This window comes from Leucoraja erinacea, unplaced genomic scaffold (genome assembly GCF_028641065.1).
Source record: "Leucoraja erinacea ecotype New England unplaced genomic scaffold, Leri_hhj_1 Leri_134S, whole genome shotgun sequence".
Taxonomy (NCBI): domain Eukaryota; kingdom Metazoa; phylum Chordata; class Chondrichthyes; order Rajiformes; family Rajidae; genus Leucoraja; species Leucoraja erinaceus.
In genome coordinates, this window is record NW_026575616.1 from 4,792 (window position 1) to 32,286 (window position 27,495).

Consider the following 27,495-nt stretch of genomic DNA (forward strand, 5'->3'; position numbering starts at 1 on the left):
TGGCGATAGGCGAATTGGTGGGGGTCGAGGTCTGGTGGTAGATAGTCCTTGATGTGCTGGAGGACCAACCTCTCGAAGCACTTCGTGATTACCGGAGTGAGGGCCACAGGACGGTAGTCATTAAGGCTGGTGATGGTAGACTTCTTCGGCACAGGGACGATTGTGGCTGATTTTAGGCAGGACGGAATAACTGCCTGGGCCAGGGAGAGGTTGAAAATTCTGGTGAAGATGGCAGTGAGCTGGTGGGCGCACGCTTTGAGCACCTTACCAGGTACTCCATCTGGGCCGGTAGCCTTCTTGGGGTTCACTGCCAGGAGCACCCGTCTGACATCGTGCTCCCTGACAGTGAGTGGGGTAGTACAGGAGCCAGGTGAGGGTGGGAACAGGGCTGTAGCAGGTGAGTGCTGCTGTTGTGATGTTTCAAAGCGGGAGAAGAAGCAATTTAGCTTTTCTGCCAGCGGCGCACTCAGGTCTTCTGACTTTGTGGCACAGCCTCTGTAGTTGGTAATGTCTTGTATGCCCCGCCATACCTCCCGTGTATTATTGCTGGACAAGTGGGACTCTATGCTCCTCTTATGGTCCGCCTTGGCTTTTTTAATACCACTTTTCAGATCGGCTCGAGCAGCCCTGTACAGAGCTCTGTCACCTGACCTGAAGGCAGCATCGCGGGCTCTGAGGAGTGTGCGGACCTGGCTGGACATCCAGGGTTTCTGGTTTGGGAAAACCGGTATGTTTTTGTCTACAGACACATTTCCGATGCAGAACTTGATATAGTCCAGCACCGATTCTGTGAGAGTTTCCAGATCCTGGTGTTCGAATATGTCCCAGTTTGTCTGTGTAAAGCAGTCCTGTAGATTGGAGAGTGCATTTTCAGGCCAGGTTGTAACAGATTTTATGGTGGGCCTGGCACTGCGTCTGAGGGGGGTGTAGGCTGGAGAGAGCAGGAGGGAGAGATGATCTGACTGGCCGAGTTGGGGGAGGGGGATGGCTCTATACGCGTGCTTGATATTGGTGTAGACATGATCCAGCGTGTTCACCCCTCTAGTAGAACACTTGATGTAGGTAAAGTCATACAAGGAAAATGTGAGAGAGTGAGTTTAGCTAACAAAGATCTTGAAGAAATACACAAGCATAGCTAAGTTCTCACAGGTAGTTGTAATGCACAATATATCGACATGAATATCGAGCTGTAGCTTGTTTCGGGTATGCACCAGTGCCTCAGCTGAGGTTAGAAAGAAGATTTTCACAAACTGAAGCATATTCTGTCTGACAGACAGCATAGTTTAACACCAAATAATTTGGAAAGAATGCTAGGGACCAGGCAACTTTGGTCATTTAATGTAGTATACATTATTATCATTTTTAAACCATATTTTGCTGGTGGAAATACATGCCTTTTTATGCCTTTTTTTTGTCAATAAATGCCATTTACGTGTGTTTTTTGTAATTTTATGAAGCCTTTTTGCCTGCCTATTTCAGTTTTTAGTGCCTAAACATCCTGGCTCTACTCATAACTCATACCTGCATTATTACTCCAACTATTGTTGCAATTAGTGTACAAATGGCCTCATTACTTATTTCCCCGCCACAGGAAATAAATTCCATATGAGTTACTTCCTGCAGCCATGTTAACTCAATCTAATCTGTGCTTCAAAGACCTTCATTTGGACAAAGCGGATGGGGGTGTAAGTATGCTTCAGTTATTCATTTGTAAAACTCTGCCTTGCTGCCCTTACATAATACCAATACAGAACATCTGGTAAACAAATGGTACTTCCACAAACCCCATTCCTGTATAATTCAAAATCCCCTTAAGGGACAGAGAGAGAGCGAGAGAGAGAGAGAGAGAGAGAGAGAGAGAGATGGGGAATACTGATAAGTGTGAGGTGCTACATCTTGGCAGGACAAATCAAAATAGGACGTACATGGTAAATGGTAGGGAATTGAAGAATGCAGGTGAACAGATGGATCTGGGAATAACTGTGCACAGTTCCCTGAAAGTGGAATCTCATGTAGATAGGGTGGTAAAGAAAGCTTTTGATGTGCTGGCCTTTATAAATCAGAGCATTGAGTATAGAAGTTGGGATGTAATGTTAAAATTGTACAAGGCATTGGTGAGGCCAATTCTGGAGTATGGTGTACAATTTTGGTCGCCTAATTATAGGAAGGATGTTAACAAAATAGAGAGAGTACAGAGGAGATTTACTAGAATGTTGCCTTGGTTTCAACAAATAAGTTACAGAGAAAGGTTTGGAGCACAGAAGGTTAAGGGGGGACTTGATAGAGGTCTTTAAAATGATGAGAGGGATAGACAGAGTTGACATGGATAAGCTTTTCCCACTGAGAGTAGGGAAGATTCAAACAAGGGGACATGACTTGAGAATTAAGGGACTGAAGTTTAGGGGTAACATGAGGGGGAACTTCTTTACTCAGAGAGTGGTAGCTGTGTGGAATGAGCTTCCAGTGAAGGTGGTGGAGGCAGGTTCGTTTTTATCATTTAAAACTAAATTGGATAGTTATATGGACGGGAAAGGAATGGAGGGTTATGGTCTGAGCGCAGGTATATGGGACTAGGGGAGAATACGTGTTCGGCACGGACTAGAAGGGTCGAGATGGCCTGTTTCCGTGCTGTAATTGTTATATGGTTATATGAGAGAGAGAGAGAGAGAGAGAGAGAGAGAGAGAGGGGGATGCAAGGGTTACTTGTCGTTAGAGAAGTCAATGTTCATACCGCTGGGGTGTAAACTACCCAAGCAAAATATGAGGTGCTGCTTCATCCAATTTGCGCTGGGCATCACTATGACAATGGAGGAGGCCCCAGGACAGAATGATCAGTGTGGGAATGGCAGGGGGAGTTAGAGTGTTTCGCAACCGGGGGATTCAGGTAGGCCTCGGCACACTGAGCAGAGGTTTGTTTAAGAAGGAACTGCAGATGCTGCAAAATAGAAGGTAGACAAAAATGCTGGAGAAACTCAGTGGGTGAGGCAGCATCTATGAAGGGTCTCGACCCGAAACGTCACCTGTTTCCTTCGCTCCGTAGATGCTGCCTCACCCGCTGAGTTTCTCCAGCATTTTTGTCTACCTGAGCAGAGGGTTGTTTGCTTCCTTGAAGAGTGGTCATGTAATATGAGTAATATTTGATTTAATTTTCTTTCTTCATCCTTATTTCATGGGAACTGGTCAACGCCCTGTTAAAGCATGAACTGTTTCCCCCTCCATAAACACTGCCAGATCTGCTGAGTACTTACACCTCTCATGTTCTGCCGTCTGCGTTAACACTGGCTAAATCATCAAGTCAAGTCAAGTCACTTTTATTTCTACAGCACATTTAAAAAACAACTCTCGTTGACCAAAGTGCTTTACATTGGTGGAGGTACTAACGTTATACAACATTGGTTCATAGATTAAGTACATACATAAATACACACATATAGCCCTCCCTCAGAGGACGTCAAGAAAGGCTTGAGAGTAAAGATGAGTTTTAAGTCTCGACTTGAAGGAGTCGTTGGAGGGGGCAGTTCTGATGGGAAGGGGGATGCCGTTCCACAGTCTAGGAGCTGCAACCGCAAAGGCACAGTCGGTCGCCCCTGAGCTTATGCCTGGACCGCGGGATGTTCAGTAACCCCAAGTCGGCCGATCTGAGGGGACCTGGAGGTGGTGTGGTGGGTGAGCAGACTTGTCATGTAGGTGGGGGCAAGCCCGTTAAGGGCTTTGTAGACATAGAGGAGGATCTTGAAGTTGATTCGGAACCGCACAGGGAGCCAGTGGAGAGAGGCCAGGATCGGGGTGATGTGGTCCCTTTATCGGGTGCCCGTCAGGAGTCTCGCTGCGGCGTTTTGGACCAGTTGCAGGCGGGACAGGGAAGATTGGATAATTGAATAATGAGCTGTTAACTTTAACCTCTCCATCTGAGGTGCTGACTGTGTTTGACCTTGGCAGGTGCGCCCAAGGAAGACACACACGGAACTGATGTTTACCCTGTGGAGCTGCAAGATGATTCCTTTCCCGGCCACTGCGGTCGAGGTGCTAAGCAGACAGGTTCGCTGCTGTCTATTTGATGGTCAAAGGGTAAGCCACCTGCTATTATGTCCTTCATGAGTGCATTGTAGCTTGTCCCACCATGGCAGCAGTAGTCACCTCCCTTCCTACCAAGGGTTTCGGCCCGAAACGTTGCCTATTTCCTTCGCTCCATAGATGCTGCTGCACCCGCTGAGTTTCTCCAGCTTTTCTGTGTAACCTCCCTCCATTGCCTTGATCCACCCTTCAGCTGCCTCGACAAAGCCAGCAGCATCAGGCACGGAAATCCCTATCAAAACGCGCACATGTGTGTGTGTGTATGCACACACACACACACACACACACACACACACACACACACACACACACACACACACACACACACACACACACACACACACACACACACACACACACACACACACACACAAGGTTTCAGCCGTGCACCCTGTGGACGGTAACATCGGAAACTGACCTGGTTGGTGACCATTCGACTCGGAACTCCAGCAACAGCAGCTTCGTCCGCTCCGAATCGTGGGGCTTGAATTGGCCCGTTCGCGGGGCCTTTCATCTCCCGGCGTGGGCTTCAACATCGGGAGCCTCAATCGCCTCGATGCAGCAGTTTGATTTTAATCCACACCGGGCGCTGAAAGGCCCCGCGAACAGGCCGATTCAGCCCTTAGAAAGCGTCTGATAAAGTCCGGATTACATAACATTGGGGGGGGATTGTCCCCCAACTCTCAAAGCATAAGGGGGGGGGGATCGTGTCCCACCCGTCCCCTGCAGGATCTCCGCCCATGAGCAGCATAATCAAGAACCAGTCTCACCCTGGTTAAGAATAAGGGGTAAGCCATTCTTTTGACTGGATAGCACAAATAAGCTTTTCACTGTATAGGAGGCCATTCGGCCCTTCGAGCCAGCACCGCCATTCATTGTGATCATGGCTGATCGTCCCCAATCAATAACCCGTGCCTGCCTTCTCCCCATATCCCTTGACTCCACTAGCCCCTAGAGTTCTAACTCTCTCTTAAATCCATCCAGTGACTTGGCCTCCACTGCCCTCTGTGGCAGGGAATTCCACAAATTCACAACTCTCTGGGTGAAAAAGTTTTTTCTCACCTCATTCTTAAATGGCCTCCCCTTTATTCTCAGACTGGCCCCTGATCTGGACTCGCCCAACATTGGGAACATTTTTCCTGCATCCAGTCCTTTTATAATTTTATATGTTTCTATAAGATGCCCTCTCATCCTTCTAAACTCCAGTGAATACAAGCCTACCTGTTTTGTACACTGTACACTTGACAATAAACTAAACTAAACTACCTGGGTGGAGAAGAGAGAAGGTAATGAAGCCCAGACGAAGCAGACCTTGCGTAGAACAGCACAGCTGCCAAACACGATGCCGGGTTCAACTAATCTGCCCGCAGGTCATCCATGTCCCTCCATACCAGGCATGTAAGTAAGTAAGTAAGTTTATTGGCCAAGTATTCACATACAAGGAATTTGCATTGGTGCTCCACCCACAAGTAACAACATGACGTACAGTGACAGTTACGAATGACTCAGAAAACACTAAACATTAATAATAATAAAACATTAATGATGAAACACCATTGATCAAGCATGTGAACCAACAAAATACCAGATCAAAGGGAGGCTACAGATTTTTGGCTGTTGAGGAAGCACAATCTGCCATAGGCAATGATGGTCCAATTCTACACGGCCATCGTAGAGTCTGTCCTCACCTTCTCCATCATGGTCTGGTTTGGCTCAGCCACCAAGTACGACATCCGGAGGCTGCAGCGAATCGTCCGATCAGCAGAGAAGGTTATTGGCTGCAACCTTCCCTCCATTGATGAACTGTACACTGCAAGGGCCAGGAAGCGAGCGGGCAAGATCATCTCTGACCCCTTTCACCCTGGCCACAAACTCTTTGAATCACTTCCCTCTGGAAGGCGACTCCGGACTGTCAAAGTTGCCACAGCCAGACATAAAAACAGTTTTTATCCACGAGTAGTTGCTCTATTCAATAACCAAAAATCTTTGGTCTGGTATTTTATTTAATTCACAATTTTAATCGATAATGTTTTATTATTAATGTGTCATTCCTAACTGTCCCTGTATGTCAGGGTACACAAAAATGCTGGAGAAACTCAGTGGGTGCAGCAGCATCTATGGAGCGAAGGAAATAGGCGACGTTTCGGGCCGAAACCCTTCTTCAGACTGATGGGGGGTCGGGGGCGGAAGGAAGGAAAAAGGGAGGAGGAGGAGCCCGAGGGCGGGGGGATGGGAGGAGACAGCTCGACGGTTGAGGAAGGGGAGGAGACAGCAAGCGCTAGCAAAACTGGGAGAATTCAACGTTCATGCCATCCGGACGCAAGCAACCCAGGCGGAATATGAGGTGCTGTTCCTCCAATTTTCGATGTTGCTCATTCTGGCCATGGAGGAGACCCAGGACAGAGAGGTCGGATTGCGAATGGGAGGGGGAGTTGAAGTTCTGAGCCACCGGGAGTTCAGGTAGGTTATTGCGGAATGAGCGGAGGTGTCCGGCGAAACGATCGCCCAGCCTCCGCTTAGTCTCCCCAATGTAAATCAGCTGACATCTAGAGCAGCGGATGCAGTAGATGAGGTTGGAGGAGATACAGGTGAACCTTTGTCGCACCTGGAACGACTGCTTGGGACCTTGAATGGAGTCGAGGGGGGAGGTGAAGGGACAGGTGTTGCATCTCCTGCGGTTGCAACGGAAAGAGGGAAGGGAAGAGTTGACAAGGGAGTTATGGAGGGAGCGGTCTTTGCGGAAGGCAGACATAGGGGGAGATGGGAAGATGTGGCGAGTGGTGGGGTCCCTATATGTCATGTTGTCACTTGTGTGCGGAGCACCAAGGCAAATTCCTTGTATGTGAATACTTGGCCAATAAACTTATTCATTCATTAATTCGTTCTTGTATGAGGTTAGAAACATAGAAATTAGGTGCAGGAGTAGGCCATTCGGCCCATCGAGCCTGCACCACCATTCAATATGGTCATGGCTGATCATCCAACTCAGTATCCCGTACCTGCCTTCTCTCCATACCCTCTGATCCCCTTAGCCACAAAGGCCACATCTAACTCCCTCTTAAATATAGCCAATGAACTGGCCTCAGCCACCCTCTGTGGCAGAGAGTTCCAGAGATTCACCACTCTCTGTGTGAAAAAAGTTTTTCTCATCTTGGTTTTAAAGGATTTCCCCCTTATCCTTAAGCTGTGACCCCTTGTCCTGGACTTCCCGAACATCGGGAACAATCTTCCTGCATCTAGCCTGTCCAACCCCTTAAGAATTTTGTAAGTTTCTATAAGATCCCCTCTCAATCTCCTAAATTCTAGAGAGTATAAACCAAGTCTATCCAGTCTTTCTTCATAAGACAGTCCTGACACCCCAGGAATCAGTCTGGTGAACCTTCTCCGTACTCCCTCTATGGCAATAATGTCCTTCCTCAGATTTGGAGACCAAAACTGTACGCAATACTCCAGGTGTGATCTCTCAAGACCAAGTACCCTGTACAACTGCTCCCTGCTGCTATAAGCAAATCCTTTTGCTTATGAAAGCTCAAACATGTACCATTTGCATTTCTTCACTGCACTACTCGATAAAAGTCTGCCCAGCCTGCCACCAAAGTCACTTTGCATTTATCTGCCCTGCCCATCCTCCTATCACACTAGCAACCTTGTCTCCCCAGCTAACATTTCCCCCCAGCTTAGTGTCATCCGCAAACATGGAGATATTGCCTTCAATTCCCTCATCCAGATCATTAATATATATTGTAAATAGCTGGGGTCCCAGCACTGAGCCTTGCGGTACCCCACTAGTCACTGCCCGCCATTGTGAAAAGGACCCGTGTACTCCTACTCTTTGCTTCCTGTTTGCCAGCCAGTTCTCTATCCACATCAATACTGAACCCCCAATGCCGTGTGCTTTAAGTTTGTATACTAATCTCTTATGTGGGACCTTGTCGAAAGCCTTCTGGAAGTCTAGATACACCACATCCACTGGTTCTCCCCTATCTACGCTACTAGTTACATCCTCGAAAAATTCTATAAGATTCGTCAGACATGATTTACCTTTCGTAAATCCTTGCTGACTGTCCAATTATTTCACCACTTTCCAAATGTGCTGCTATTCCATTTTGAATAACTGACTATAGCAGTTTCCCCACTACCGATGTTAGACTAACTGGTCTGTAATTCCCCGTTTTCTCTCTCCCTCCCTTCTTAAAAAGTGGGGTTACATTTGCTACTCGCCAATCCTCAGGAACTACTCCAGAATCTAAAGAGTTTTGAAAGATTATTACTAATGCAGCCACTATTTCTGGAGCTACTTCGTTAAGTACTCTGGGATGCAGCCTATCTGGCCCTGGGGATTTATTGGCCTTTAATCCATTCAATTTACCCAACACCATTTCCCGACTAACCTGGATTTCACTCAATTCCTCCAACTCCTTTGACCCGCGGACCCCTCCTATTTCCGGCAGATTATTTATGTCTTCCTTAGTGAAGACAGAACCAAAGTAGTTATTCAATTGGTCTGCCATATCCTTGTTCCCCATGATCAACTCACCTGTTTCTGACTGCAAGGGACCTACATTTGTTTTAACTAATCTTTTTTCTCTTCACATATCTATAAAAACTTTTGCAGTCAGTTTTTATGTTCCCTGCCAGTTTTCTTTCATGATCTATTTTCCCTTTCCTAATTAAGCCCTTTGTCCTCCTCTGCTGGTCTCTGAATTTCTCCCAGTCCTCTGGTAGGCTGCTTTTTCTGGCTAATTTGTACGCATCATCCTTCGCTTTGATACTATCCCTGATTTCCCTTGTTATCCACGGATGTACTACCTTTACTGATTAATTCTTTTGCCAAACTGGGATGAACAATTGTTGTAGTTCATCCATGCAGTCTTTAAATGTCTTCCATTGCATATCCACCGTCAACCCTTTTAGAATTAATTGCCAGTCAATCTTGGGCAATTCACGTCTCATACCCTCAAAGTTACCTTTCTTTAAGTTCAAAACCATTGTTTCTGAATTAACAATGTCACTCTCTATCCTAATGAAGAACTCAACCATATTATGGTCACTCTTGCCCAAGGGGCCACGCACAACAAGACTGCTAACTAACCCTTCCTCATTACTCAATACCCAGTCTAAAATAGCCTGCTCTATCGTTGGTTCCTCTACATGTTGGTTTAGATAACTATCCCGCATAGATTCCAAGAAATCCTCTTCCTCAGCACCCCTGCCAATTTGATTCACCCAATCTATATGTAGATTGAAGTCACCCATTATAACTGTTTTGCCTTTGTTGCACGCATTTCTAATTTCCTGTTTGATGCCATCCCCAACTTCACTACTACTGTTAGGTGGCCTGTACACAACACCCACCAGCGTTTTCTGCCCCTTAGTGTTTCGCAGCTCTACCCATATCGATTCCACATCCTCCAAACTAATGTCCTTCCTTTCCATTGCGTTAATCTGCTCTCTAATCAGCAACGCTACCCCACCTCCTTTTCCTTTCTCTCTATCCCTCATGAATATTGAATATCCCTGGTTGTTCAGCTCCCAGCCTTGGTCACCCTGGAGCCATGTCTCCGTGATCCCAACTATATCATAGTCATTAATGGCTATTTGCACGTTCAACTCATCCACCTTATTACGAATACTCCTTGCATTGAGACATAAAGCCTTCAGGCTTGTTTTTACAACACTCTTACCCCTTATACAATTATGTTGAAAAGTGGCCCTTTTTGATTTTTGCCCTGGATTTGTCTGCCTGCCACTTTGGCTTTTCACCTTGCTACCTATTCTGTGACCCTTCTTCAGCTGATTGTGGGGATCAGAAAGCTGGAAAGTGGTTTAAACCACATAATTCGTCTTTACTTAATGGCATTTTCTCCTGTATTTCAGGTTCTCAGCAATATCCACACCGTCAGAGCAACTTGGCAATCAAAGAATCCCAAAACATGGACCTTTTCTCCAAGAGTACGTTTACCTTCCACTTCTCATTTCTAACAGTGAGCTGGGACGCTATGGAACGCGTTACATGAGTTAATGATCAAAGAGATTAAAATAATCAATATTAAAGAATGTTTAAGGACTGTAGATGCTGGAAAAATCAATGGGTGTTGCAGCATCTATAGAGCTAAGGAATGGGTGACATTTCGGGTCGTGACCCTTCTTCAGAATAGATGACGTTTCGGGTCGAGACCCTTCTTCAGACTGATGTGGGGGTGGGGGTGGGGGTAAAGCTCCCCCCCACTCCCACATTAGATTGAAGAAGGGTCTCGACCCAAAACATCACCTATTTCCTTCGCTCCATTGATGCTGCCTCACCCGCTGAGTTTCTCCAGCATTTTAACTACCCACAGCCTGATGAGCATTGAACCTTAATACTTTACCTAATCAAAATCCCTTTTGAATATCCAAATGCGCTAGATCTACTGAGATGATTGTGCCTATCCTGTTGATGATATGTTAGTGGTAGCTTTATGAAGTGGAGACACTAGAGACTGCAGGTGCTGATATCTAGCGCAAAAAGCAAGGGCAACTGGACACCACGTGTGAAAACGCAGCTGGAATCCTCGCTCTCTGCATACATTTCACTGCTAACACGAACCTTGCAGATTTTTGCAAAGTTTAGATTTTCTGTTAATCAAAAGTCTCGACCCGAAACGTCACCCATTCCTTCGCTCCACAGATGCTGCATCACCCGCTGAGTTTCTCCATCATTTTTTATCTACCTTTAATATATCAAAGAATGGGTTGTGAATCAGGTTTGAAGAAAAGCAGATGAAAGGAACAAAGCAAGTAGAATGAATGAGGAATAGCCCTTGACAGCAACGTGTTGGGACAAACAGTATGTTTATGTACAGTTTCTATGTAAAATTGGTTTCAGTAAATACAAGGAAGTCATTATTAACTTTCCAAAGTTTATTTCTGAGATGATTGTTGCAGTGTAATATTTGTTTAGTTTGTGAAAATGGTTTTGTTTGCAGTTGCGATGGTGGGTTGGAATAGTTCTGCATCATGACAATACCACATGATGCTGTGGACACAAACAAGGTGGCCGTTACTGTGGAGAGGCAAGCTGGCTGAATCACTCAGCTCCTGATGAAATATTACATTTGTTTCTCTCTCTCAATATATTCTGGCTTTGTTTCAGCTTTGGTTTTTCTGTGCAATGGACGGCACGGAAACAGGCCCTTCGGCCCACCTTGTCCATGCCGACCAGTCTGAAGAAGGCTCTTGAATCCGAAATGTCACCGACTCCTTCCCTCCAGAGAAACTGCTTGTCACGTTGAGTTACTCCAGCATTTTGTGTCTATCTTTTGGCACGTGCTATAGACCTGCACGGGAAGGTAGACACTCCCGCCCCCAAGAGTCTCGGGCAGTTGGGGCTCGTCAGCCTGGGAAGGCAGTCCATCTAGGAGAGGGAAAACTCTGATTTAAAACCTCCACTGCCTTGTGGCCATATCCAGTCATGGAAAAGGCTCCTGAAGTAAACCTGGAGAAAATCCGGAGTCGGAGCCCCTAAGGCAGTTTGTCGTTGTCTACAACCTCGCTCTGGCAGCTCCTGCGACGTAGCTGGTGCCAAACTGTAATGGCCCTGCTGTTCCTTTGGATCGATCAGCGACGTGGAGAGGGGGGGCATGCTGCATGGGCAACAGCCTGTCCTCCATTTGACATCGCCCAGGCTGCATCCGACCAAGGTCTGTCATGACCGAGGGGGCCTACTTGGCACGCACACTGGACTCGTCCCATTTGTCTGCATTTAGCCCAGAGCCCACCAAACCCTTTGTATCCATCAATTTCATTCAAAAGTCACAATTCAAGGTTAATTCCCGGGATGGCGGGACTGTCATTTGCTGAGAGAATGGAGCGGCTGGGCTTGTACACTCTGGAGTTTAGAAGGATGAGAGAGGTTCTCATTGAAACATATAAGATTGTTAAGGGCCTGGACACGCTAGAGGCAGGTAACATGTTCCTGATGTTGGGGGAGTCCAGAACCAGGGGCCACAGTTTAAGAATAAGGAGTAAGCCTTTTAGAACGGAGACGAGGAAATACTTTTTCTCACAGAGAGTGGTGAGTCTGGGGAATTCCCTGCCTCAGAGGGCGGTGGAGGCCAGTTCTCTGGATGCTTTCAAGAGAGAGCTAGATAGGGCTCTTAAAAATAGCAGAGTCAGGGGATATGGGGAGAAGGCAGGAACGGGGTACTGATTGGGGATGATCAGCCATGATCACATTGAATGGCGGTGCTGGCTCGAAGGGCTGAATGGCCTAATCCTGCGTCTATTGTCTATTGTCTAATTGTATATGCTTCTAAAGCTTCCTGCAGCAGCTCATTCTAGATACGCTTCTTGGAATGATTCATTGCAAGAGGGAGGTTGAGACCTTTATTGAAAAGCGGCACAGTTGTAAATATTTGCTGACCAAATATTTAGATGCAGCAACAGGTATTGTGTGTGTTGACTAAATTGCTTAACTCGGATTGATTTCTTGATTGTTATCAGTGTCACAGAGTTGCAGAACACAGAAACAGGCCGTTTGCTTGAACTCCTCCATGCCAACCACTCTGCTTTAGTGGGCCTGTCCCACTTGGCCATTGTTTCGGCGACTGCCGGCATCATATCAGTGTCGCCAAAAGATTTTGAACTTTCAAAATTCAGAGGCGACAAGAAAAATGTAGCGAAAAACACTGTCAGTCAATACGTCGGCACGCCACGAATATTTCGGTGACCTGAAACGTCAGTCAATGATGCCGACAGTCGCTGAAAACATCACCAACTGGAACAGGCCCTTAACTGAACTAGTTCCAATTGCCTGTCATGGGCCCATACCTCTCCTAACCTTTCTATTTATGTACCTGTCCTAATCATTGATTTTAACCATAGAAACAAAGAACTGCAGATGCTGGTGTAAAAAAAAATACAGTAACTCAGAGGGTCAAGCAGCAGCAGTGGAGAACATGGATAGGTGACGTTTCACAGAGTGCTGGAGTAACTCAGCGGGTCAGGCAGCATCTATGGAGCTAACGAAATAGGCAACGTTTCGGGCCGAAACCCATAAGGGTTTCGGCCCGAAACGTTGCCTATTTCCAGAAGGATTTCGGCCCGAAAAGTTGCCTATTTCCTTAGCTGCATAGATGCTGCTGCACCATAACTCAGCGGGTCAGGCAGCATCTGTGGAGAACATGGATAGGTGACGTTTCACAGAGTGCTGGAGTAACTCAGCGGGTCAGGCAGCATCTGTGGAGAACATGGATAGGTGACGTTTCACAGAGTGCAGTAACTCAGCGGGTGCATCTGTGGAGAACAGTAGGTGACGTTTCACAGAGTGCTGGAGTAACTCAGCAGGTCAGGCAGCATCTGTGGAGAGCGTGGATAGGTGACGTTTCACAGAGTGCTGGAGTAACTCAGCGGGTACAGCAGCATCTGTGGAGAGTTTTCAGCCTAATTTGAATCATTTATTGCCACGGATAAGGAAACAAATATACTTGGGCAATGTTCACAAAAGTTATGCAAGATTAGTCATTATTTACTGATTATATTCCAATAAAACTCTTTGTAAATGAGGCCAATAAAGTATTGAGTTTTATTGGAATATAATTCCAGCATTTTAGGCTTACCTCATTAGAGGGCCTGTCACACTTGTGAATCCCAAAATCCTGGGGGCCCCACGCGACCGCGCGTCACTGCCTACGCCACCACGCCTCACCGGGCGCCATGCGCGCATCATGTGCGCGTCACGACATGCGGTGTGACGCTTAAATGATGTCGCGCAAATGACGCCCAAGTGGGACAGGCCCTTAAGGATATCTGAAGAAGGGTTTCGGCCCAAAGCGTCGCCTATTTCCTTCGCTCCATAGATGCTGCTGCACCCGCTGAGTTTCTCCAGCAATTTTGTGTACCCTTAAGGATAAACATTGGGCATTTAAAGCTGCAGCCCGATAGCGGCAGGGGCCTTCGCATGCTTCCTTTGTGGAGTTTGCACATTCTCAGCATGACCATGATGTTATTTTATGTGTAATGTGCCTTTGACGACTTTAATAAAGTCCACACATGCGCGGGGGTTCCAACATGCGGAGGAGTTTTACTTACTGGTGAAGCTTGTCCTTGAACATGGATGTCTGCCAGATTTTCCACTGGTCGACAGGGTGGTGACAATGGCACGCTGGCGTTTTTGGATAGACGTTGGGAGGTTGTGTTACAGTTGTACAAGACAATGACGAGGCTGCAGTTGGAGTATTGTGTTCAACTCTCACCAACTTCTACAGATGCACCACAGAAAGCATTCTATCAGGATGCATCACAGCTTGGTTTGGAAACAGCTCCATCCAAGACCGCAAGAAATTGCAGCGAATTGTGGACGCAGCCCAGACCGTCGCACATACCAACCTCCCTTCCATTGACTCCATTTATACCTCACGCTGCCTCGGCAAGGCCAGCACCCCGGTCACTCCCTCTTCTCCCCTCTCCCATCAGGCAAAAGGTATAGAAGTGTGAAGATGCACGACGACACCACAGTGGTAGAGCTGATCAGTGACAACGACGAGTCAGCCTACAGGGAGGAGGTCCAGCACCTGGCAGCCTGGTGTGCCAACAATAACCTCGTCCTCAACTCCAAGAAGACGAAGGAAATGATTGTTGACTTCAGGAAGAACAGAGGGGGCAGACATACCCCCATCCATATAAACGGGACTGAGGTGGAGCGCGTCTCCAACTACAAATTCCTCGGGGTACACATCTCGGAGGATCTGTCCTGGTCCCTCAATACCACCAAACTGATCAAAAAGCAGCGCCTTTACTTCCTGAGGAGGCTCAAGAAAGCCCAGACCCTGACCAACTTTTACCGCTGTACCATCGAAAGCATCCTGACCACCTGCTTCACCGTATGGTACAGCAGTTGCACCGTAGCTGACAGGAAGGCACAACAACGGGTGGTGAAAACCGCTCAGTACATCATCGGTGCCCCGCTCCCTGCCATGGATGCCCTCCACTGAAAACGGTGTCTGAAACGGGCCGGGAAGATCATCAAGGACCCCTCCCACCCCAACCATGGACTGTTTGCCCTCCTCCCATCAGGGAGGCGATACAGGAGCCCCAGGTCTCGTACTAGTAGGATGAGGAACAGCTTCTTCAACAACACTATCACATTGCTGAACTCGGAGTCCCGCCGATAGATTTCTCCAATCTCTCCGTCCACATTGTTTGCTTATTCTGTATTTTTATTTCTATATCGCACTATTACTACGGACTGACGCTAAACTGCATTTCGTTGTACCCATACTTGTATCTGTGCAATGACAATAAAGTTGAATTAAATTGAATTAAATTAAAATTGAATGCACACCTCCAGATTCAGGGGCAGTTTCTTCCCAGCTGTCATCAGGTAACTGAATCATCCTACCACAACTAAAGAGCAGTGCTGAACTACTATCTACCTCTTTGGTGACCCTCAGACTATCCTTGACCGGACTTTGCTGGCTTTACCTTGCCATAAACGTTATTCCCTTATTATGTATCTATACAGAATAAATGATCAATTTCATGTATTGTCTTTCTGCTGACTGGAAAGCACGTAACAAAAGCATTTCACTATACCTCGGCAATAAACTAAACTAAACTATTGGGTATAGAAGTTGGGAGGTCATGTTGCAGTTGTATAAGACGTTGGTAAGGCCGCATAGAGAGTATTGTGTTCGGTTCTGGGCACCATGTTATAAGAAAGACGTAATTAAGCCGTAACAGGTACAGAGAAGATTTACGAGGTTGTTTCCAGGATTAGAGGGTGTGAACTATAGGGAGAGGTTGAGTAGGCTGGGTCTCTATTCCTTGGAGCACAGGAGGATGAGGGATGATCTTATAGGGGTGTATAAAATCATGAGAGGAATAGATCGGTTCGAAGCACAGAGTCTCTTGCCCACAGTATGGGGAATCGAGGACCAGAGGACATGGGTTTAATTGCAGGGGAAAAGATTTAATAGGGATTTGAGGGGGAACTTTTTCACACAGAGGGTGGTGGGTGAATGGAACAAGCTGCCGGAGGAGGTATTTGAGACTGGGTCTATCCCAACGTTTAAGAAACAGTTAGACAGGTACATGGATAGGAACTGTTTGGAGGGATATGGACTGAATGCAGGCAGGTGGGACTTAGTGTAGCTGGGACATGTTGGGCGGTGTGGACAAGTTGGGCTGAAGGGCCTGTTTCCACACTGTATCACTCTATGACTAGTGTAGCTGGGACATGTTGGCAAGTATTGGCAGGTTGGGCTGAAGGGCCTGTTTCCACACTGTATCACTCTAAGACACTACAGAAATGCTTGTATATGGCATGTTGCATTCTTCCTGCATTTTGAGGAGGAATTTCTTTAGTCAGAGGGTGATGAATCTGTGGAATTCATTGCCACAGAAGATTGTAGAGGCCAAGTTAATTAATATATTTAAGGTAGATTGATGGATTCCTGATGAGTACGGGTGTCAGGGGTTGTGGGGCGAAGGCAGGAGAATGATGTTGAGAGAAAAGAGAGATCAGCCATGATTCAATGGCGGAGTAGAGTTCATGGGCCAAATGGCCTAATTCTTATGTACATGCACATGAGCTATAGCAGAATATGCTGCCGTGATGCCAACATCGAACACAATCAGATTTAGCAATGATTGGTGAAATATACTTTTCCACAATTTCACAATGTTCTCAATTTGGAACGTTTTGAAAACGTATTAAGTGTCTGAAACAGTGCTTTGCATTTGCTACTTCCTAATGGTATAAGTTTATTATTGCCACATGTCTGGAGATACAGTGTAAAACTTTGTTTTGCATGTTAACCAAACAAATCATACATGAAGACGAGTCTTTACCCGAAACGTCACCTATCCATGTTCTCCACAGATGCTGGCTCTGAGTTACTCCAGCACTCTGTGAAACGTCACCTATCCATGTTCTCCACAGATGCTGCCTGACCCGCTGAGTTACTCCAGCACTCTGTGAAACATCACCTATCCATGTTCTCCACAGATGCTGCCTGACCCGCTGAGTTACTCCAGCACTCTGTGAAACGTCACCTATCCATGTTCTCCACAGATGCTGCCTGACCCGCTGAGTTACTCCAGCACTCTGTGAAACGTCACCTATCCATGTTCTCCACAGATGCTGCCTGACCCGCTGAGTTACTCCAGGATTTTATGTTCTTTTGTAAATCATGCTGTACATGAGCACATTAAGTAGTCCAGAGAGAAAATAAACAGGGTGCATGACACAGCTTTACAGCTAGAGAGAAAGTGCAGATTTTAAAAAATGCAAGAGCCTTGATGAGATAGATTGGAAGATTGGCAATTTTCCAATGTGAGGTATTATGGGAAGAAGGCAGGAGAATGGGGCAGAGAGGGAGAGATAGATCCGCCATGATTGAATGACGGAGTAGACTTGTTGGGCCGAATGGCCTAATTCTGCCCTTAGACCTATAAACATTAATTAATCCGTAGCGAATAGGCAATAGACGTTAGACAATAGGTGCAGGAGTAGGCCATTCGACCCTTCGAGCCAGCACCGCCATTCAATGTGATCGTGGCTGATCATCCCCAATCAGTACCCCGTTCCTGCCTTCACCCCATATCCCCTGACTCCGCTATCTTTAAGAACCCTATCTAGCTCTCTCTTGAAAGCATCCAGAGAACCGGCCTCCACCGCCTTCTGAGGCAGAGAATTCCACAGAGCATATGAGAGGCCTGTTCAAGAGTGTGAAAAGAGAGGGGAAGAAGCTGTTCTTCAATCTGGTCGATTGTGCTTTCAAGGTTTTGTATCTTATGCGTTAAAGTAGAGGGGTAAAGAGGGGATGGTGGGGTGTGAATGGGCCTTGGTTATGTTGGCTGCTTTCCCCAGGTAGCATGAAATGCCGATGGAGGGGAGGCAGGCTTGTGTGTTTTTAGAGTCATACAGCGTGGAAACAGACCCTTCAGCGCAACTTGCACACATTGGCCCACTAGTCCCACCTGCCTGTGTTTGGCTCAAATACACCAGGGGGCGTCTCGCCAACTGTCTGTCTGCCCCTTTATCCCTTTTTTGTTACATTTAGTGGGGGGTTTTTAAGTTTGTGTTGATGTTCTCTGGTTTGTTTTATGTGGGGTTTGGGATTTGGGGTCAGGGAAACATTTTTTCAATCTCTTACCTTACCGGAGATGCGATTGTTTTCCGGGACGTATCTCCGGTCACTCTGCAGCCTAACATCATGGAGCCAGGAGGCCTTGCTCGGGACTGACTTTGAGCCCCACCGCGGGGCCGTGGACTTACCATCGGAGCCTGCGATCCCTTGCCTGGGATCGACGCTCCAACCGCAGCCTGCGGATTTCACCATCGAGGAGCTCGCAGTCTCGGGTAGAGACCGATGTCGGGAAGCTCCAAACGACGCAGAAGGTTTCGTCCAGCCCCGACCCGGCGTCCGATCGCCCCGTCAACGGTAGACTCCCCGACGGCAGGAGAACAAAGAAGGGAAGAGATTGAACTTTTTTTCGCCTTCCATCACAGTGAGGAATGTGGAGGAGTCACTGTGGTTGATGTTTATGTTAAAATGTGTTTTGCGTGTTGCTTTTTATTTGTATGACTTTATGGCAAATCAAATTCTTCGTATATGTTGCAAAAACTACTTGGCTAATAAAGTATTATTGTGGGTACACAAAAATGCTGGAGAAACTCAGCGGGTGCAGCAGCATCTATGGAGCGAAGGAAATAGGCAACGTTTCGGTCCGAAACCCTCCTTCAGACCTTCAGAAGTGTTATTCATATACTTCAAAAGTATTATTCATATGCTTCTGCAGAAGTATTATTGTGATTGTGATCCCTCCAAACCTGTTCTACCCATGTACCTGTCTAACCTGTTTATTAAACGTTGGGATAGTCCCTGCCTCAACTACCTACTCTGGCAGCTTGTTCCATACACCCACCACCCTCTGTGTGAAAAAGTTACCCCTCAGATTACTATTAAATTTTTGCCCCTTCACCTTGAACCTATGTCCTCTGGTCCTCGACTCCCTTACTCTGGGCAAGAGACTCTGTGCATCTACCCGATCTATTCCTTTCATAATTTTATACACCTCTGTAAGATCACCCCTCATTCTCCTGCGCTCCAAGGAATAGAGTCCCAGCCTGCTCAACCTCTCCCTATAGCCCACACCATCTAGTCCTGGTAACATCCTGGTAAATCTTCTCGGTACCTGTTCCAGGTTAATTACATCTTTCATATAACATGGTGCCCAGAACTTATCTTTTTTTTACCTTAATTTTATCCTTGTAATATCATTGCTGAAGTGACCCGTTGTCTTGTCAAACACATTTCATTGTACCGCTGACCCTGTGTTAACCAACACATGCCGAACACCTCCGCTCGGTCCTGACCTCCCGGTGGCTCAGCACTTCAACTCCCCCTCCCATTCCCCATCCGATCTCTCTGTCTCCTCCATGGCCAGAGCGAGCAACACCGGAAATTGGAGGAACAGCACCTCATATTCCGCTTGGGTAGTCTGCATCCTGCTGGCATGAACATTGAATTCTCCCAATTTTGTTAGCCCTTGCTGTCTCCTCCCCTTCCCCAGCCCTCGGGCTGTCTCCTCACACCTCCCTCAACCCTTGGGCTCCTCCTCCTTCTTTTTCCTTCCTACTCCCCGCCACCCCCCATCAGTCTGAAGAAGGGTTTCGGACAGAAACGTTGCCTATTCCTTCGCTCCATAGATGCTGCCTCGCCCGCTGAGTTTCTCCAGCATTTTTGTGTACCTTCGATTTTCCAGCATCTCCAGTTCGTTCTTAAACACATGACAAATAAAACTGAACTGAACTGAACACACCATTCTATATGCAGCCTCACCAACGTCCGATACAACTGCAACATGACCTCCCAACTTCTCCCTTCACCTTCAACCTATGTCCTATGGTCCACGATTCTCCTACTCTGGGCAAGAGACTCTGTGCATCTGCCCGATCTGTTCATCTCATGATATTATACACATTTCCCTGAAGTGTGGAATGTACATAATTGAAATAAGAGGAGCTATTGCTGCTCTTTTGGGTTCACAAGACCTCATTTAGACTCGTTTAGATTCTTGCATTCATGTATGCAAATTCTACTTGCTCCTGGCATGATATTTAGTTATCCGTGTCCTGACGGCAGCATTTGTAACTGTTCTCTTATGTAAAACATCCACAAAGGCCATGCCACTATGTTTTGCCATGGGAATAATTAGAATATGGCAAGGTATTGCAGATGATGCTAATGTGCGTATTCTATTCTCTGGATGGATTTTAAACCATTAGTTCAGTTCTGTATCTATCACTGTCTTAACATTGTCCCTGTGGTTCTCTTTGTAGACTTCTGAATATGCAATGCGTTGGAAATGTTCAGATTTTACCTTCTCGTACTCCACCTTCTGAACTGTATTCCTGCTATAGTAAGGATGCCATTAAGCTGGAAAGGATGCAGAGATTTATGAGGATGTTGCCAGGACTCGAGGGGAGAGCTTGGGCAGGCTAGGACTTTACTCTTTGGAGTGCAGGTATATCAATAGACAATAGGTGCGGGAGTAGGCCATTCAGCCCTTCGAGCCAGCACCGCCATTCAATGTGATCATGGCTGATCATCCCCAATCAGTACCCCGTTCCTGCCTTATCCCCATATTCCCTGACTCCGCTATCTTTAAGAGCGCTATCTAGCTCTCTCTTGAAAGTATCCAGAGAACCGATCTCCACCGTCTTCTGAGGCAGAAAATTCCACAGACTCACAACTCTCTGTGAGAAAAAGTGTTTCCTTGTCTCCGTTCTAAATGGCTTACCCCTTATTCTTAAAATGTGGCCCCTGGTTCTGGACTCCCCCAACATCGGGAACATGTTTCCTGCTTCTAGCGTGTACAAACCCTTAATAATCTTATATGTTTCAATGAGATGCCCTCTCATCCTTCTAAACTCCAGAGTATACAAGCCCAGCCGCTCCATTCTCTCAGCATATGACAGTCCCGCCATCCCTAGAATTAACCTTGTGAACCTACACTGCACTCCCTCAATAGCAAGAACGTCCTTCCTCAAATTAGGGGACCAAAACTGCACACAATAATCCAGGTGTGGTCTCACTTGGACCCTGTACAACTGCAGAAGGACCTCTTTGCTCCTGTACTCAACTCCTATGACCTTAAAACACTCTTGACCCTTGACATGATAGGAAAGGTTTAGAGGGATATGGGCCAAACGTGGGCAGGTGGGACTAGTGCAGGTGGAGCACTTTGCCGGCATGGATGAGTTGGGCCAGTGAGTGACTCCATGCCTCTAATAAGTAAGTCGATTTGCACAGCAAGTTCAATGACAGTAAATACAATTGTGTTTATCTCTGACTATAAAGTCTTATCTGTGAATTATACAGTTGTATCTCAGCTTTATAAAGGAAGTCAATCTTGTTTAAAGCTGATTGTAAATGCAGGTAATCCTCTTCTCTTGTTTCCCAGTAGTTATTCTTGATTCATACTTGTTGTATCGAAAGCGTAATTAGATATTTAATGTTCTGCCCTGCTGCAGGTTACAGGAATACTTCCCAGCCTGTTGGATGGAGAATGTTTCGTGAGGTCAAACTCTCTCAGTCGCCTGAGATCGGTATTCTGTTTGAAGTGGGCATCACCTACGTTTATCACGTAAGTTGTCCGGTGGTAATTTACTAATAATTGCAACTTCACAACAATATATAAAGCTTTTAGGTTTATGGAGTCATCATCGGCAGTCACTGGAAACGTGTAAGACTGTCCTCTCTATGGAGGACGCCTGTGCGTGACTTTGTTTAACGTGGGGAGACTGGTGCACAGACAGCCACCCCACGGTCCTTGTTTCGACTCCCGAATGCAGGTACTTCAGAGCCGTGTAACATAATTCAAAAACCAGGTTCAAGTTCAAAAATCTTTTAATTATTCAATGGAACACAAAAAACCAAACCTGATTTAAATAACCCAGTCAGGGATGTGGATGGACTAACAAACAATTAAACAGTGCTCCAGCCAGCCACGTAATGGACCGTCGAACCGGAGACTCTAAAACCTGCCTAAAGAGATATAACCCTGAAACAAAATACACAAAAGCACTAAGGTCAGCCCTTATCCGTCCCAATTCAATATTTGTTAACAAGGAATGGTGAAAGTACACAAAGTTCTATGTTATGTGGCCAGGCCTTCCTCAGCTCACACCAGCAGGCTGCTCACAGGTCAGGGTCGATGAAGAAGAGAAAGAATCCTGGGAGATTCTGGTATTTAAGCTTCAGATGAGTCACCCGTCACCTGACGCAGCTTGGCCACTCGGGTACAGGAGCCTTTTAACCCCTTGTTCCAAGACTCACAGCCACGAGGCCTGTACTCGGGAGAGAAACAGAGAAAGGTGAGTACATAGCATTCACCAAGGGGGGGGGGGGCGCCTAACGGACCTTGACAGATCTGGGTCAGGATCCAGTGGCATGGAGTCCAAGACGACCGGAGACCCTTTTCTGCTGCAGCCTTCATCCGCCTTCCCAGCCGTTGTGACGCTCCACTAAGGTCAGCCATCGTCCTCCTCCGCCTGTTCCACCGTCGAGGTCTTGGTTGGATTGGCTCTTTGTCAGAGACCTCCCCCTCGACCTTACCGCCATGGGTGGCCCTACCAGGAGCATCGATAGCTCCAGACGGCATCGCTCTCAGGATGTCAGGTCCACACAAGCTTCTCCACCACGACAAGGTGACAATCCATGGAGAAGAATCATACAGCATGGAAACAGGCCCTTCAGCCTAACGTACCCAGACTGACCAACATGTCCCATCTTCACTGGTCCCACCTGCCTGTGTTTGCCCCATATATCCCTCTAAACCTGTCCTATCCATGTACCCGGAGTGGGAGATTGCAACCTTCACATGGTCCACCCTGTTTCGACTAATGCAATCAACCCGACGTGCACAAACAAATAGATCAAATAGAACAAGTTGACCGACAACGTTAGGCTGTGGATGCCATACGCAAGAAGAAGATCCATGTACCTGTCTAATTGTTTCTTAAACGTTGCGATAACTGGCTTAACAACCTCCTCTGGCAGCTCCTTCCATACACCCACCACTTTTTGTGTGTAAAAGATATCCTTCAGATCCTACTAAACTTATTCATCAGGAAAAGTAATAGATTTCCAGGTATGGCGAATTGTCATATGCTGAGAGAATGGAGCAGCTGGGCTTGTACACTCTGTAGTTTAGAAGGATCAGAGGGGATCTCATTGAGAGATATAAGATTGTTAAGGGCTTGGACACGCTAGAGGCAGGAAACATGTTCCCGATGTTGGGGGAGTCCAGAACCAGGGGTCACACAGTTTAAGAATAAGGAGTAAGCCATTTAGAACGGAGACGAGGAAACACTTTTTCTCACAGAGAGTTGTGAGTCTGTGGAATTCCTGCCTCAGAGGGTGGTGGAGGCCGGTTCTCTAGAAGCTTTCAAGAGAGAGCTAGATAGGGCTCTTAAAAATAGTGGAATCAGGGGATATGGGGAGAAGGCAGGAACGGGGTACTGATTGGAGATGATCAGCCATGATCACATTGAATGGCGGTGCTGGCTCGAAGGGCCGAATGGCCTACTCCTGCACCTATTGCCTGTTGTCTATTTCCACAAAGTGAATGATCTACATAACTGAAACAACAGGCAGAGATAGACATTCTTGATTAGTACGGGTGTCAGCGGTTATGGGGAGAAGGCAGGAGAATGGGGTTAGGAGGGGGAGATAGATTAACCATGATTGAATGGCGGAGTATACTTGCTGGGCCGAATGGCCTAATTCTGCTCCTATCACTTAAGAACATGAGATGTTTAGGGTTATTATCATATAGCACGGAATCAGGCATCAGGCCCTTTGGCCCAACAAGGTGATCCATCTACACTAGTTGCACCTGCCTGTGTTTAGCCCATATCTCAATAAACCTGCCCGACACATGCGTCATGGTCAGCATGGAGCAGTTGGGCCAAAGGGCCTGGTTCATGCTCATATGTTCCAGGAGCCGAATGAGGGCATTTGGCCCGTTAAGTCTACTTCCATCAATCAATCATGGCTGATCTACCTATCCCTCTCAATCCGATTTTCCTGTCTTGTCCCCATAACCCCTGACACCCATACTAGTGAAAAATGTCTATCTCTGCCTGTTATTTCAATTATGTCTTTCAATCAAGGGTCTCGACCCGAAACGTCACCCGCTGAGTTTCTCTAGCATTTCTGTCTAATTTCAATTATGTAAATCGTTCACCTTGCGGAAATCTATTACTTTTCCTAATGAATAAATATTTAAATGACCGACACCCTCAGTAATAAAGAATTTGTCAATCTCCACCTCAAAAGCGTTCCATGCTGTATGACTCTATGAATGTATACATATACCTGTTCAAATGTCTCTTAAATATTGTCACTTTCATGTTCGTCTCACAGGGTTTATAATTTACTTTCATTTATACTCATTTCGATTGATTCAAGAGAGATTGAAGATTCAAGAGAGTTTATTGTCATGTGTCCTTGATAGGACAATGAAATTCTTGCTTTGCTTCAGCACAACAGAACATAGTAGGCATTTACTACAAAACAGATCAGTGTGTCCATATACCATTATATAAATATATACACACATGAATAAATAAACTGATAAAATGCAAATAAACAGATAATGGGCTGTTAATGTTCAGAGTTTTGTCCGACCCAAGTTTAATAGCCTGATGGCTGTGGGGAAGTAGCTATTCCTGAACCTGGTTGTTGCAGTCTTCAGGCTCCTGTACCTTCTACCTGAAGGTAGCGGGGAGATGAGTGTGTGGCCAGGATGGTGTGGGTCTTTGATGATGCTGCCAGCCTTTTTGAGGCAGCGACTGCGATAGATGGTAGGGAGGTCAGAGCCGGTGATGGACTGGGCAGTGTTTACTACTTTTTGTAGTCTTTTCCGCTCCAGGACGCTCAAGTTGCCGAACCAAGCCACGGTGCAAATTACAATGCAGTTAGTTATAACTTGCGATGATCAAACATGACCAAATCAGCTAAGTTAAGAAGTAATCAGCTCCTCTTGTTCTGACTGAATCTCTTTTCCATTTTAGTCAACTGGTCATCGAGGGGATTTGAGCTGTGGCTGGGTCTTCTTGCCTCTCTTTACTGCTGACGGAGCTCCTGTTCCCCACAGGTAAAAAAATGCTTGGATAAATATCAGCTCAGAGAATTTAATGTAAATATATTAGTTTAGTTTAGTTTATTGTTTTTTTATTTAAGCTTTCATTTGTTAGTTTATTGTTATTTGTTAAAAGCTTTTGGTGCGTGCTAACCAGTCAGCGGAAAGATTATTCATTGATTGCAATCGAGCTATTTACAGTGTACAGATACATGATAAGGAAGGTAGACAAAAATGCTGGAGAAACTCAGCGGGCGAGGCAGCATCGATGGAGCGAAGGAATAGGTGACGTTTCAGGTCGAGACCCTTCGTCAGACTGATGTGGGGGTGGGAGGGGGCGGGAAGAAGAAAGGAAGAGGCGGAGAGTGGGCTGTGGGAGAGCTGGGAAGGGGAGGGAAAAGAGGGAGAAAGCAGGGACAACCTGAAATTGGAGAAGTCAATGTTCATACCGCTGGGGTGTAAACTACCCAAGCGAAATATGAGGTGCTGCTCCTCCAATTTGTGGTGGGACTCACTCTGGCCATGGAGGAGGCCCAGGAGAGAATTGTGGAATTCCCTGCCACAGAGGGTAGTGGAGGCCAAGTCACTGGATAGATTTAAGAGAGAGTTAGATAGAGTTCTAGGGGCTAGTGGAATCAAGGGATATGGGGAGAAGGCAGGCCCGGGTTATTGATTGGGGATGATCAGCCATGATCACAATGAATGGCGGTGCTGGCTCGAAGGACTGAATGACCTCCTCCTGCACCTATTTTCTATGTTTCTATGTTACAAAGGTCGGATTCGGAATGGGAGGGGGAGTTGAAGTGCTGAGCCACTGGGAGATCAGGTTGCTTGTTGGTACATGTGACTAGTCAGGGGATATGGGGAACAAGCAGGAACGGGGTACTGATTGGGGATGATCAGCCATGATCACATTGAATGGCGGTGCTGGCTCAAAGGGCCGAATGGCCTACTCCTGCAGCTGTTGTCTATTGTCAACAGAGAGAGAGTCATTAGAATAGTTTAGTGCAAGATAAAGACAATAAAATCCAATCAAAGGTAGTCCGAGGGTCACCAATCAGATAGATAGTAGTTCAGTGTTTAAGAAGGAACTGCAGATGCTGGAGAATCGAAGGTACACAAAAAAGCTGGAGAAACTCAGCGGGTGCAACAGCATCTATGGAGCGAAGGAAATAGGCAACGTTTCGGGCCGAAACCCTTCTTCAGATAGTAGTTCAGGACTGCTCTCTGTTGGTAGGATGGTTCAGTTGCCTGATAACAGCTGGGAAGAAAACCATTTTTCTCCTATTAATCTATTAACCTGTTAATCTTATACATAACACAAAGTGCTGGTGGAACTCAGCAGCGCAGGCAGTGTCTGTGGAGGGATGGACTGATGGCATTTAGCATCAGTCTGGAGAAGGCTCCCGACCATAGTGGCATAGCATGTAGAGACACAGCAAAACAGCTCTAGAGATCCAGTTTATATCTAGCCTCGGGTGTCACAGTGTGGGCTTTGCATGTTCACCCTGTGAGTGCATAACGCAGAACTAGATGGGGCTCTTGAAGATTGCGGAGTCAGGGGATATGATGGGGAGAAGGCAGGAACGGGGTACTGATTATGGATGAATGGCGGTGCTGGCTTGAAGGGCCGAATGGCCTACTCCTGTACCTATTGTCTATTGTCTATTGTCTATAACAGGTGTGAGCGTGTGATGGATGGTCGGTGTGGATTTGGTGAGCCGGAGGGCCTGCTTCCATACTGTATCTTTTCATTCAATTCAGTAGAGGTCTCTTGTGCACGTAGAAACATAGAAATATAGAAACATAGAAAATAGGTGCATGTCTACTTCTCTGAAGCAGAAATCAATGAATGAAATTAAACCAAATCCTCTTAATAATCCCACCCAAACCACCCCCTCCCCTGGTACTTTCCCTTGCAACCGCTGGAAATGCTACACTTGTCGCTTTACCTCCCCCCTCGACTCCATCCAAGGACCCAAGCAGTCGTTCCAGGTGCGGCAGAGGTTCACCTGCACCTCCTCCAACCTCATCTATTGCATCCGCTGCTCTAGATGTCAGCTGCTCTACATCGGCGAGACCAAGGGTAGGCTTGGCGATCGCTCCGCCCAACACCTCCGCTCGGTTCACAATAACCAACCTGATCTCCCGGTGGCTCAGCACTTCAACTCCCCCTCCCATTCCCAATCCCAATCTGACCTTTCTGTCCTGGGCCTCCTCCATGGCCAGAATGAGGCCCACCGCAAATTGGAGGAGCAGCACCTCATATTTCACTTGGATAGTTTACAC

At 46.7% G+C, this 27,495-nt stretch overlaps 1 protein-coding gene across 1 annotated transcript in view; it reads left to right on the forward strand.

Moving 5' to 3' along the window:
• The first annotated feature begins 1,589 nt into the window (after positions 1-1,589).
• The window catches only part of nphp1 (nephronophthisis 1), a 58,016-nt gene continuing 32,110 nt past the window's right edge, over positions 1,590-27,495 (forward strand). Inside the window, 6 exon segments of the mRNA XM_055665572.1 lie at positions 1,590-1,685; positions 3,940-4,068; positions 9,952-10,026; positions 21,593-21,646; positions 21,649-21,705; positions 25,139-25,221. Of these exon segments, the coding sequence (XP_055521547.1) occupies positions 1,626-1,685; positions 3,940-4,068; positions 9,952-10,026; positions 21,593-21,646; positions 21,649-21,705; positions 25,139-25,221 (458 nt within the window). The 5' untranslated portion in view covers positions 1,590-1,625.